Genomic DNA, 13,995 nt, shown 5'->3' with positions numbered 1-13,995 from the left:
TTGCAAAGGTTGAGAAAGCTACACTTACCTTGCAGCCTTTCAGAAATCAGGAATTGCGCACCATTCTGAGTACTTCTTGGTTATCAGATCGACAGTCATGGTTTCACAGTGCTTAACCCTTATTTTGCTTAATTAAAGGCTCAAAAGTGCAAGAGTAGTAATGCTGGCAATTTGGATATGCCAAAGAGAAGCCGTAAAGTGCTTACTTTTCAAGAAAGATGAAAGGTCTTGAATTTATAGAATAATAATAATAAAAAACGTGTGCTGAAGTTCCTAATATTCTATTCACATCTAGATAACTTTGCTGTAATGTTGTTATAATTATTTTATTTTTATTATTAGTTATTGTTGTTAATCTTTTACCGTGGCCTAATTTATAAATAAAATTTTATCATAGCATGTCATCATCAAATTCCTGACATGTACCCTCAAGGGGTGTACAGGATATGATAGTACTACATGAAAAATTTACATCATTACTAACTTCCTATCTACAATTTTCCTCCAAATTAGACTGTTACTTGTCAAGACTCCAACATTAACATATCTTATATTTCTATCGTCTAAGGCACTTGTACCGTATCAATCCACCTATATCTTGGTCGTTCTCAGGGTCGTTTTCCTGCAAACCTGGCAGAGAACACTTGTTTTGCTAATCTTAACTCGCCAATTCTGTTTAATTGATCATACCATCTCAGATTGGCTCCTAACGCATTCCTGGATGCTGATAATGTCAAGTTCTTTCCTAATATCCTCATTTTTAATATGATATTGTCACTGATACCATCTGTTCATGCTTCAAATCTTTCTCAGGACTCTCATATCTGAGTTCTCTAGTCTTTGGTCAAGTGTTTTACTTCTGACCCAGCTCTCAGATCCATAAGTTAAATCTGGTTTAGATACTCTCTTGAATACAGCTAATTTCTCTCTTATTCCATATGAATTTATTCAACTGACTTCCTACCATACCAGCTTTGTTGATTTTGTTGTCTATTTCCATATTTAATTTACCATTTTCACTAAAAATCGTGCTAAAGTAGCTGAAACAGAACTCTTTCCTCCATTTCTAAGCTTCTTCAACAATCTCCAGAATATTTTGCCGCCTTGTTGATATTTATTTTCTATGTTCTTGTCAAAGTCCTCCCATGACTTTTGATTAGCTAGTTTTACACAGTGTTTAGCTTTCTTATATTTCTCTCTGTATTCTCTAAGAACACAAGCTGACTTATTTGCTAAGAACTTTTGATATGCTTTCTTCTTTTCTTTCACTGCCTCTTTAACTTCCTGTGTCCACCATGGAGTTCTCATTTTTCTATCCTTGCAGAGAACCTCACCACATGCCTCTCTGGCTGAATCAATCAGGGTTATCTTCAAGGTTTGCCACTGAATCTCCAAGGTTTGGTTCTTGTTCTCTAACTCTTTCATTTTTTCTTCAATAATCTTTGTGTATTTTAGTCTACAGTTCACATCTGAGAGCTGCTCAACATTTATTTGCTTTAAAACTTTCTTACATGTCATTCTTTTCAATATGAAATTCAATTTTATACTGCTCAAGACTAAATAGTGATCGCTTCCAACTTCAAATCCCCTGTACACTCTGGTGTCCTGCACCAGGGAGAAAACATCACTATCACAATAACAGAGTCGATGAGACTTTTCTTATTCCTTGCCTCTTCTCTCCATGTGAATTTGTGCACATTTTTATGTTGGAACATGGTGCTAGTAATAACTAGTCCTGAGCAGAAATATAATAAGTATTTGCCATTATAATAGGTGTAACTACAGCAGTTTTTAGTTGTTTGGGAATAGCGCCAGTATCGAATATCATGTTCACAAGTTTCAGAAGTACATGATTTAATTGTTCAAAGTGTGTTAGGAGGTCTGCGAGTCTGATTTTATCAATTCGTGGACTCATCTTTTGCTTTAATTGTGAGACAGAGCATCTTTTAGCTCCAATTTGGATACAGGAGAAAAGCATATGGTTTTCTGTTGAACTTGGGTTAATAGTTTTGTGTTTTGCTTAATGGAAAAGGTATATTTTTTGAAGTTGTTAGTAAAAGCATAGTTAAATGATTCTGTGAATTCGTTCTGGTTCTTCTCCTGACTATTTGGTGATAAAATCTTGTGGGGAGGTTTTCCTTTTTTTTGGGGGGGGGGGGGATTAATAGTTCATTAAGTGTAGACAATGTTTCTTTCATATTGGCACTGTATTCCATGAATTTCTGAAAGTAATAGCAACTTTTTGACTTTGTACATTGTAAAAAAATGCAAGACTACCTAATTTTAACTGTTAGTTGATTTCTTACATTTTTGTACAATGTTTGTAGGTGAATATTGTTGGGTGAACTTTTGCTCTCTTCCATAATATCTTTTATTGCAATGCTGTTAGGGATGTCTTCATTTATCCATCAATTGATTAGTGCATGGCTCCTGTTTCTTTGGTGTTTTGTTGCTTTCTGTATATTTCTGTAAACAGAAATTTGATGCTGTTGTATAAAGTTATTGGTTCATTTATAGTAAGTAGCTTGTTCCAATTTATGTCTTTTATAAGGTTATCAGAGATACACTTTTTACTATGATAGTAGAGTATGATTTATCTGGCAGGGTTTTATAGAAGGAAGGGAATGTAACAATGATCTTGTTGAATGAAGTTGTAATAAAATAGTGGTCAGCTAATTTAGTGGCAATTACCAATAACATGTGTTAATAGAAGCCCGTATGATTGTGTTAGTGAGTTGTTTAGAATTTCCATTGCAATATGGACTGCCCCTTCTTCATACAATGGCTTAAGGCATTTGTTGTAGGACATACTGTTGACTGTCTCGGCAACCTTTGGACTAGAGGTCTGTTGGATCATCAGCAGAGAGTTCTTGTTATCATTGTTCACGACACATCGTTGGGGCAAAATGGCAGCTATTTACGCACTATACATCTGATTCCCTTAATGATGAATACTAATAAATCAGATATATCGTTAAATAGAAAGATTTGCAGTTAGTGATCCCAGCAGTTATGACTGTGCACTTGAGAATACAGATTTCATGTCTTGTTGGGAAGCTTATAGTTGGGTTTATGTTATACTGGCTTAATTTGCCAAGATATGTGTTAGCTGTTGGAGAGCCATAGTCAACGGTGTTAATATCACCTATTAGGATAAATCTATTTGTTGTGAAACTGTTGATGTTATGTAGCCATGTCTCTAATTCTTGCAGGAAGCTGAGGGATTTCTATCTGGGGGTCTGTATATTGTATTTATCACGTATTTGTCATGATTTTAAATGTAAAGTTCCTGCATATTTGAAATTGATTATGGTTTTGGTCACAGTGTGCTTTTCTTTTATAAATGCGATTATGCCACCTCCTCTTTTTTGTGGTCCACATAATCTGTAACATTGGTAATTGTTAATTTTATATGCAGGTGCTTCTGATTTGCCTATAGAAACTTTGGTTTAGATTATTATATTGATATGTGTCAGGAGGTTGTCGAGTGGGGGTTGATAACGTAAGCAAGTATTTCTTTATTCTTCTTATGTCTGCGTGTGGTTTTCAAGTAATTTTATAACAGATATTATAATATGAATGCACTTATGTAGTATGGTGAGTTCAGAATTTGTATAAAAGTTATCTATCCAATTATTTAAAGATTGGAATAGAGCACAGTTAATGTTTTCCTGTTGAATATGTTTGGTAAGATTAATTATATCCATATTAGCATGAGAAAATAGTGTAAAACTTGCTCTTTATAGGGTAGAAAGGGAAATGGGGGAATTAAGACATTGAGAGACTGGTTAGATCAGAGTCACATGAGATTACATGAATGCGAATATTTTCGTCCTTCTGCATAAAGACCTGGGAATTCTTAGTCCATAGAAACTTTGTTTTTTCTATTTTTGTTCTCCATGCTTGGTACAATAGGTTTTTGTAATATATGGGATCCAGTGTTCTGTTATGTAGATTGGAGTTGACAGTTGCCTGTTACTGAGAACTGACATTGTTGGCTTTACCCTCTTGCTTGCAGCTAGGATGCGATCTCTCAAGCTTTTTCTGCTGAAGTGTGATTACAAGTGGTGGTGGTCTCTCTTTATTTTGTTGTGGTCCATGATTTGCAGAGGCAATGTCAGTGTAATTGGTAAACCAATTGCTGTGCCAATCGATTGTATTAGAGAGTTGAGATCTTTTGACCCTGCTTTAGGTATCCCATCTATTTGCAGTTCTTTTTTTTCGTTCTTTCTGCACATTTTCCATTTGAGAGTTGCGAGTTTCACCTCTTTTCTCAATTCATCATTCTTGTACTTAAGAATTTGCTGCTCTTCCAGAATAGATTTAATATAAACAGTTCCAAGGAATTCTTTCAAGCTGTCATTGTGTATTGTACATAGTGTTCAAAATCCTTAAAATTTTGGTTAATTTGCTCCATGTGGGAATTAAGTATAACAGTGAGGTCTGAACTTGACTTACCTACCTTTCTGTTTTTGTTTTTGCTACTTAGCAAAAGGATTAACTAAACACACCAAATGGTACGTTTAGTTAATCCTTTTGCCTCTCAGGTGCTTTCAGGAATTCCAGAACACTGGTAATGTATCCTTGTTGACAACCATTGCAATATGGACTGCCCTTTCTTCACACAATGGCTTAAGGCATTTGTTGTAGGATATACTGTTGACTGTCTCGGCAACCTTTGGACTAGAGGTCTGTTGGGTCAACAGCAGGGAGTTCTTGTTATCATTGTTCACGACACATCGTTGGGGCAAAATAGCAGCTGTTTACGCACTCTATACATCTGATTCCCTTAATGATGAATACTAATAAATCAGATATATCGTTAAATAGAAAGATTTGCAATTAGTGATCCCAGCAGTTATGACTGTGCACTTGAGAATACAGATTTCATTAAAAATAACTAGATTTTCTGAGGAGCATAACACATGCCGACTTACTGTTATACTGACCACAGTGCTCTCCTAAATGTTAATAATAACAATTTCCTGATTTTAGATGTATAAAATAGTGAAACATCAGTGCTGAGACAGATTTGATTTAATAGCTATAATTACTATTCTCATGTGGTTTTCAAGTAATTTTATAACAGATATTATATAATATGAATGCACTTATGAATCTAGTTAATCTGTTAATTTAATATACTATTATGATGTCCAATACACAAATTTTAATCAATGCACCGAAAACAACAGCCAAACTATAAGTTTATAAAATTTACTCACCTCATAAAGTTCAACATTCAAAGAACATATCACTGAAACTTGGGTCTGACATAATTCCAGTTCTTTAGTTTGCTCAGAAAATGCGTTATTTATTTCTAGCTGGAAATCTAAAATTAACTTCCTCATCTCTGCAGAATAAAATGTAATGAAATCACGACGTTTTTTAAGCTGAAAGTATGCAAAAAACATTCTGGTCAGGACAGAATCAAATGTATTGATAATTACTGTATATAATAACACAAGAGACATATTAATATTATTATTTTGATAATCTAATATGCCATAATTGGTTGCTAGTGATGAAGAAATGCATCACCAAATAGAGATGAGGGTATGAAAAGAGTAATCATAATGGGAGACTATCCAAATATTGATTGGGTAGCAGTAAATTGTCATGAAGAAAATGAAACTGAATTTATTGAGCTGTTGCAAGATGACTTCCTCAAGCAGCATGTGACAGAAGAACTCGAGGTCAGAGTGTTAGATTTGATTAGTGCCAGAGGGCATTTCAGTTAAAGACGTAACTATTCTGCCACCAGTTGGTGACAGTGATCATGTGGTACTCACTTGGAAAGTGACTAAGTTTATGAATGTTCCATTCAAAAAAGGTTACATGCTGAACTACAAAGCAGGAAACTATCACTAATTGAGTTCAGTGCAATGCTTTGATTGCTGGATGGGAAAAATATTGACAGTGAATGGAAGCATTTAAAAAATACTTAAATTATGCAATATTAGAATGTGTCCAGAGAGTTCAAAGAATAAACAGGGCAGGAGTCAAATGGATGTGTAATCTTGTTAAGTAACAAATACATAAGAAAAGGATGATGTCCGTTATGAAAATTATAAGCAGCAGGCCAGAATATTCACAGAATTGTACGGAAAGCTAAGCCTGAGTATGAAAAAACTGGCTCTGCAAGCAAAAGGCAACATACAAGAATTCTATCGATATGCTGCAAGTAAAAGAAAGAATGAATATTATCATTAAGCAACACATCCAAGAGTCCAAAGACTCATCAAGGGAGGGCACCTACTTTACAACTGTCCATCTCCACTACTCAATCTACCAACTACAGCAAACCACATCATCTACACTAATGCCACCTACTGCTAGTATTTTCACAGACAATCGCAAACATCCATGCCCATGGCAGGATTCGAACCTGCAGTCTTTGGCTGGAGATCCATGCTGGATAGATCTTTTCAATTCTCCATCTTATACACTGAGGCCAAGAGTACTTCAAATAATTATCTTAAAAAGAAAATGTATTGAAATATGTGTGATAACAAGATACTAAAGTTCACTTTCCTAACTCAATTCCTCCCCCATTCCCTTTATTCCTGTCTCAGTTGTTGCATTTCAAAAGCATGCATACTCAGTTTGTTCATCTACTCGGCCAACTAGGCTGGAATATGAAAGAATAACTCTCCTGAATGCAGATGGTATGAGGGTGACAGATGCAGAAGAGGTTGTTGAAAGAGTGCCCATTTTTCTAAAAGTTATCAACCTGGTGTATGAAACATTCAGTTCACTGCTACCTCTTCACTAAATGAAGAAACTCAGGTGTATGAATAGGAAGTATTAGAGTTGTTGCACAAACTGAATAATAATTCAGCAATAGAAACTGATGGGATATCAGCATTGAGAAATGGTTGTTTCTTTGAAAAGGCTATATAATTTGAGTATCAGAACAGGGAAAATTCAGCAGAATGAAATTAAAAAAAATTTTTTTTTTAATGTTGGGGCCCATATATGAGAGGTTGGCTGATCAATTTTAAGATTTTTTAGGTGTAGAGTCGCTGCACATTCCTATAGTTCCCCAGCGTTTTTATGTGAAGCATGATAAGTCACATAAAGTTTGTCCATGAAACTCTTAAAGCGATTCACTCCTGCCACATTGTTCACTGTGTCACTAACAAACAATACAATGCGATGGCTAGCACAATGCCAGAAAATAATACTAGGAAACGTCTCTTGCATTAGCCTCCTTATACCATTACGCACACCAAACAACACAGCTGCACTATCAAAAGTTACAGACAATAAATACTCCTTTAAGTAATCTTCAGATAATCCTAAACATGCAAGATGACTAATTAAAGAGTTTAGAATTCCTCGAGCAGTTATATCTGATAATTTGATCAAATCTAGGAAAAGACTCACAGGAGCCGAAAGTTCAGGAAGAACTACACGTACAATAACAATTAATGTTGTTGTGTTACTCACAGTTGTCGATTCATCAATAAGTAATGATATTTTGTTCTTGGAGTTCACTATATTGTCTATTAATGTTTTTCTCATTTCATTTCATTTGCGATATGGCTCACAATGTTAATGCAAGCATTTGCAGAATGAAGAATATATATCCCATGTCTAGGCAATTAAGTTCCTGTAAATTTATTTCATCTTCAAATTGTTAAATGATTGATTTCTTCTCACAACTTTGTAAGCGGTTGAAACACTTTTCCTGTTACGTCTTTATTATGAGACAAAGTATTTAGGAAAACTTTCTCTAATGTTTCATTTTTGCTTCAGATTTTATTTTTTGGCATGATTTGTGCGCTGCACTATCCTTATGGTGGTAAATCTTTTTTCTTAATGACACGAACTGTTGTTTGCAAGATTCTCCAAAATGACTGATTTTACCATTTGCCCAATCCGCTGAAATTTTCGTTCCATGTGTTTATCGATGGCAAGACTTCCGACATCACGCCACACTTCACAACTCAATATTTTATTCTTGACATACAGCCACTCGTTTCTCTCACAGAAGTCATTTTTCTGCAAAAGTGTCCAACATTCGGGCTAATCATTATCAGCATCTGCTTCCTTTTGACCAAGTAGATCTTCGATCTTGGTTTCGTGATCCTCTTCACCAAGTGTATTTTCGGTTCTAGTTTTCTGTTTTACAGGATCACAAGTAGATTCAATAATTTTTGCTTCTTCAGCCTTAATTTTTTTTTTACTCAGTGCAATCATTGTTTAAAATGAGTAAAATAAGTAGTTAATTTACTCATTTTAAACAATGATTGCACTGATTTAAACTAGATTCATTCAAAACTCACTCTGCAACACCTGCCTGTTGCAGAGTGAATACAGAACTCAAACTGATATTGGAAGCAGTCGGCAGTGAACACAACTTCCTGTTTCCGGTTGCGTAACAACCTATGAAACGGGAAAGCAGGATACTAACTTATGAGTAATCAAAAACAGAAAATTCAATTCATTAACACAGAACCATCTACTGGATTATTTATAATACATTTTGCTGTCAATAAATCACAAATTTTTAAAAACTTAAGAAAAGAGGTGTTGGTACTGCATACCACCAGAAAAAAAGCACTGTTTAAGACTAATACATTTATTCCAGTGATGCTCCAGCACCATTATCCTGGAGATCTTTGAGTGCTGTATGGAGACTCGTTAGTAAGAGGTTTGTTAGTAGAAGATTTGACAAAAATCATACCAACCTGGTGCGACCATAAAGGATGTAACTGAGTCTATTAGTGAGCAAAAGGAAAGGGTGAAAGAATTCATTGTTGTGGCGGGTACGAATGATTTGAAAGGAGATAAAATGGAAACGATAGAGGACCTGGATGAATTGTTTGAGGTAGCAAAAGAAAAGAGTGAGAGAGTTAGGATGATTAGTCTTTTGCCGCGTTATGACAGTGAAGTGTTTAAAAGGAGGGCCATAATTGCAAATGACTTTATGCGTGGGTTATGAATGACGAGTGGTGTGGAATTTGTGGACGCCTGGAGTCAGTTCGATGGGGGTGAAAGGATCTATATAAGATGGGTGGCTTGCATTTGAATGGACTCGGTGTAAGGAGACTTGAAAAAGTGTTGCTGAATGTAGTGCATGTGCAAAATCAGGGAAACTAGATTATAATAAAATTAGTTTAATCCTTTATTAAAGTGTGAGCAAACAAAGTTTGCGCCTGAAATTATCTTCAGGACTGGGGTAAGGTGGTACAACACCAGGGAAACTCGTTGCAAAGGTGGAGCAACTATACATAATAAATAACGGAAAAACTCGCGTAGAAATATTATTTAATAGTATAATTTTTGCCTGTGTGTCACAGGCATCTTCAGTACAATTAAGCTCAAAATTAAACACTAACTGACAATTCCAAAAAGCGCCACCTAAGTAGCTGGTGTAAGATAACTAAAAAGGTCAATAACTTTCCTAAAAAAAAAAAAAAAAAAAAAAAAAAAAAAAAAAAAAAAATTAATACAATAAAAAGTTAGGAAAGATTAGCTGATTTGTAAAGTACTATCTCCCATAAAGGGGATAGACGTAAGCCGTCGGATCTGTTTAAGTTAGGAGAATGAAGTAGAATTTCACATGCTTCTTTATAAAGGCGTTCCATGAGAAACTGACTTTTGTGAAGAACTCTTGTCTTTCTCCAATGAACTCTGTGTCTAGTGAAGATGGCATGTTCTGCAAGTCCAGACTTTTCAGGTTTAAAGTATTCAATATAAGATTGGTACCAATCTTATACTATTAAATAATATTTCTATGTGAGTTTTTCCGTTATTTATTATGTATAGTTATGTCTACTCACGGTTTACCTCTTTTAAAACTTAAAGGTGGAGCAAGCTACCAACACTCCTATCTCAGCATCTCCTATAATGCAAAACACATCTCCTTGCAGATATGTCTAATAAACTTTCAACATCAGGGAAACTAGATTTATTAAGGGGGGGGTAGATATACAGACCTTGGGGAAGCAGTTAAATGTATGAATGAGTATAATATGCCGGAGTGAATAAGGACAAAAAATCAGAATGGGATAGTTAATATAAGGCATCAAGATAGGGATGGGGCAAATAGGGGTCTTAAATTCATGTACACTAATGCTAGGAGTATTAGAACCAAGAAGGAAGAGTTTTTGGCCATGGTTGGAACTTCCAGACCACAGGTTATTGGCATTAGTGAATCATGGCTGACTGTAGATGATATAGCTAGTGGGATTGAATGTGATGGGTATAGTGTGTTCAGGAATAACAGGGGAGAATAGTATTGTTGATGATAGCTGATGAGCTGCAGCCAAGGAGAATAGAAGCTGAATTGCAGGATAGAGAAAAGAGCACATTTTAGTGTGAGATTATGGCTAGCAGAACAAAATATACAATTGGGTGCTGCTATAGACCAGGTGATAGAAAAGATGGTGGAGTCAGTATGCACAAGCAAATAGAAGAAATGAGTAGAAGGAGGGTAATTATTATGGGAGATTTCAACTATGGTCGCTTTGATTGGAGTGAGGAGAAGACACACGGGAGGAAGGAATTGGATTTTATGCAGTTAGTAAGGGATAACTATCTGTGACAGCATGTAAAGGAAAATACTAGGGGTCAGAGAGTGCTTGACCTAGTAATTACATCTGAGGATTTGGCTGTAACAAATATGACCACATTGCCACCAATTGGTGAGAGTGATCATAGGGTCTTGATTTGGGAGGTGGCTAAAGGTGTGGAATTTAAAATTAAGACAGGATACATGTGGAATTATTGGGCTGGAAAGTATGACAAGCTTAGGAGTTTGATTGGTTCAGTGCCATGGCATGTACAACTGCAAGGACTAGAAGTTGATAGTGCATGGGAGGCAGTTAAGTATTGTTTGCATGAAGCAATTGCTGACTATATACCTAGAGTCCGAATAATAAATCAAGTAGGGGTGAAATGGATGAATAACACCATTAAGCTTGAGCTGCAAAAAAAGAAACAACTATGGAGAAAATTTAAGGAGAAAGTGACGGGCAGGCGCCTGTACGGTATAAAGCACAGGCCAGAAGGGTAACGAGTGTGGCAAGGAAAGCAAAAAAGGATTACGAAAGAACATTGGCCATGCAAGCTAAAGAGAATCCTAAACAGTTTTTTAGATATGTTGTAAATAAAAGGAAAAATGTATATGGCAGAATGATTTTAAAGAATGCTGATGGTAAGGAGGTAACTGAATCAGTTGATATATTTGAGTTACTGAGCGAGCACTTTGAAAGAATATATCATCCAGGTGGTGACATTGCAGAAACGAATGAACCAGTAGATTATACGGGAATTGTGGTGAATGAAGTGGAGGTGAGTAGTCTATTGCATAACCTCAATGTCAATACATCTGTGAGATTGGATGGTATACCAGCTCGTGTCTACGAGAAGCGACTAAAGAATTGTCAGTACCCTTGACCATTTTGTTTAATTTGAGTCTCGGGTCTGGGTTACTCCCGAGGGGGGTGGGGGGTGGAAAGAGGGGAAAATAGTTCTACTGCATAAAGGTGGTTCCAAGACTGCTGTTGTAAATTACGGACCGATTAGCATATCAGGAATCCTTGTCAAGGTCTTAGAGAAATTAGTCAAGAAAGGAATACAGGATTGGATAGATGAAAATGGGATATTGTATGGAGAACAACATGGTTTTGTGAAGGGTAGATCATGCCTCAGTAACTTGCTCACGTTTTATAACACAGTGACGGCTGAACTGGATAAGCGTAATGGGTTTACAGTGATTCTACTGGACCTTGCCAAGGCCTTTGACAGGATACCACATGGAACCCTAATCAGTAAACTAGAGCAGATGGGGATGGATATAGGGTTGGTGAGATGGATAGGAGGGTGGTTGATGCAGAGATACCAGAGAGTAGTTTATTCAGGAGTTGAGTCCAAAAGACGGCTTGTGACTAGTGGTGTGCCGCAGGGCTCTGTTCTTGGACCACTACTTTTCAATTTGTTCATCAATGATATAGGAAAGGATCTGAGAGGAAGTGTTCACTTGTTTGCTGATGATGCAAAGTTGGGTAGAGCAATTGTGAGTGCACAGGATGTCAAAATTTTACAGGATGATTTGGATAGTTTGGAGGACTGGGCTAGGAAAAATGGATGTCAATTTAATGTGGCAAAGTGTAAGGTTATGCATTTTGGGGTGAAAAGAATAGCAGTAGTATATCACATTGGTGGAACCGTACTCCAGGAGATTGATGAGGAAGATGGGGATGGATATAGGATTTGGGAGTGTTGGTGGATAGGGAATTGAAGTTTAGGGGGGCACTTTGCAAAAGTGGCTAAATCAGCTCATCAAATCACTTGGCTTCTGAAAAATACTTTAAAATGCAGAGACAAACAAGTTATTATTCCTCTGTATCGAGTGTTGATAAGACCCCATCTGGACTACTGTGCCCAGTTATGGGCACCAGGGTTTCTTCGTGATGAGGAGGAAGTAGAGAGGATCCAGAGACGAGTGACCAAGATGATAGCAACTCTGAGGAATGAACCTTACGAGAATAGGTTGAAGATTTGTGGGTTGCAAAAATTGGTTGATAGGCGGAAAAGGGGGTGATATGATTGAGACATTCAAATTACTGAAGGGTTTCTATAAGATTAATCCAGAAGATATTTTTGAAAATAGGACTGGTGGTGGAGGACTAGGGGCCATGCATGGAAGCTGGGCAAGAATGTGGTTAACAAGGGTGTTAGAGCTAGGTTTTTTTTACTTGGAGAGTGGTGAATGAGTGGAATAAGCTGCCAGAGTCTGTTGTGGGTGCTATGACCGCGAATGAGTTCAAGGCAAGGTATGATAGATACTGTGTGAATGTCGAATAGTTGTTCTTGACATGATGTTAGGGTTTCCCTCGATGAGTCTGTCGACTCCTTGGAGTTGCCCGGAATAATAATATCCTGCCCATGTAGTGGTTCTCAGTAAGATCTGCAAAATACTCCTTCTACAGCTGCAATCCAAGAAAGACTTGATTCAAAGAAAAATGCTGAACAGCGAGGAAGAGTTTTAGTTTTGGGAAGAGATAGAAGTCAGAAGGAGCCAAATCTGAAGAATAGGGTGATTGTTCCAACAATCCATTGTGCAGATCCCTTAATTTTCCAATTGCCAAAACACCTTTGTGGGCAGGTGCATTGTTCTGATGAAAGATTTTTTTTTTTTTCTTCTGCAAACCGGATCTTTTCTCAAGAATTTTTTGTTTAGTCTGGTTAAAAATCAGAATAATATTCGACAGTTATTGTTTTACTGTTTTAAAGATAATTAATAAACAAAATGCCATTAGCATCCCTAAACACCAATGGCATGACCTTTCCTGCTGATGGAACCAACTTTGTCATCTTTGATCAGAAGGAGCCAAATCTGAAGAATAGGATGGATGTTCCAACATTCCATTGTGTAGATCCCTTAATTTTCCCATTGCCAAAACACCTTTGTGGGCAGGTGCATTGTCCTGATGAAAGATGTTTTTTTTCTTCTACAAACCGGGTCTTTTCTCAAATATTATTCTGATTTTTAACTAGTCTGGTTAAAAATCAGAATAATATTTGACGGTTATTGTTTTACCGTTTTATCATCATCATCATCATCAAATTCCTGCTATGTACCCTCAAGGGGTGTACAGGATATGCCAGTACTACATGAAAAAATTGTGACATGAAAGAATGTGGTATCCTGCGGAAGATCGTTGAGAATAGATCATGTTCGTTATATGTCAGAGAAACAACATATGATAATTCGTCCATCACAATATCAGTGGACGAAATTTAAAGATTATGTGCCTTTCTATATATTGTTGGGTGTAATACCATTATCACTTCTTGTATTCTGTGTCAATGTTTTCATTGGACCTGCTGAGCTTGCTGAAATACCAGATGGTTATGAACCTAAACACTGGGAGTATTATCCACATCCCATTCAGCGATTCCTTGCAAGATACGTTTATCCAAACCCCCAGCAAACATATGAAAAGATGATGCATATGATTTACTGTTTTAAAGATAATA

At 36.4% G+C, this 13,995-nt stretch overlaps 1 protein-coding gene across 3 annotated transcripts in view; it reads right to left on the bottom strand.

Moving 5' to 3' along the window:
* LOC150108792 (kinesin-like protein KIF11-B) overlaps positions 1–13,995 on the bottom strand; it is a 706,328-nt gene that overhangs the window by 266,628 nt on the left and 425,705 nt on the right. For all 3 annotated transcript variants that reach the window (XM_090403242.1, XM_090403252.1, XM_090403263.1), the window contains exon 17: positions 5,226–5,393. In XM_090403242.1, the coding sequence (XP_090259368.1) occupies positions 5,226–5,393 (168 nt within the window). The remainder of the gene's footprint in view (positions 1–5,225; positions 5,394–13,995) is intronic.

The sequence above is a fragment of the Typopeltis vanoorti genome, chromosome 2 (genome assembly GCF_054136105.1).
Source record: "Typopeltis vanoorti isolate ZY-2024b chromosome 2, IOZ_Tvanoo_1.0, whole genome shotgun sequence".
Classification (NCBI taxonomy): domain Eukaryota; kingdom Metazoa; phylum Arthropoda; class Arachnida; order Uropygi; family Thelyphonidae; genus Typopeltis; species Typopeltis vanoorti.
Note: the sequence above shows the minus strand (reverse complement) of the source record. Positions and strands in the feature narration are given on the sequence as shown.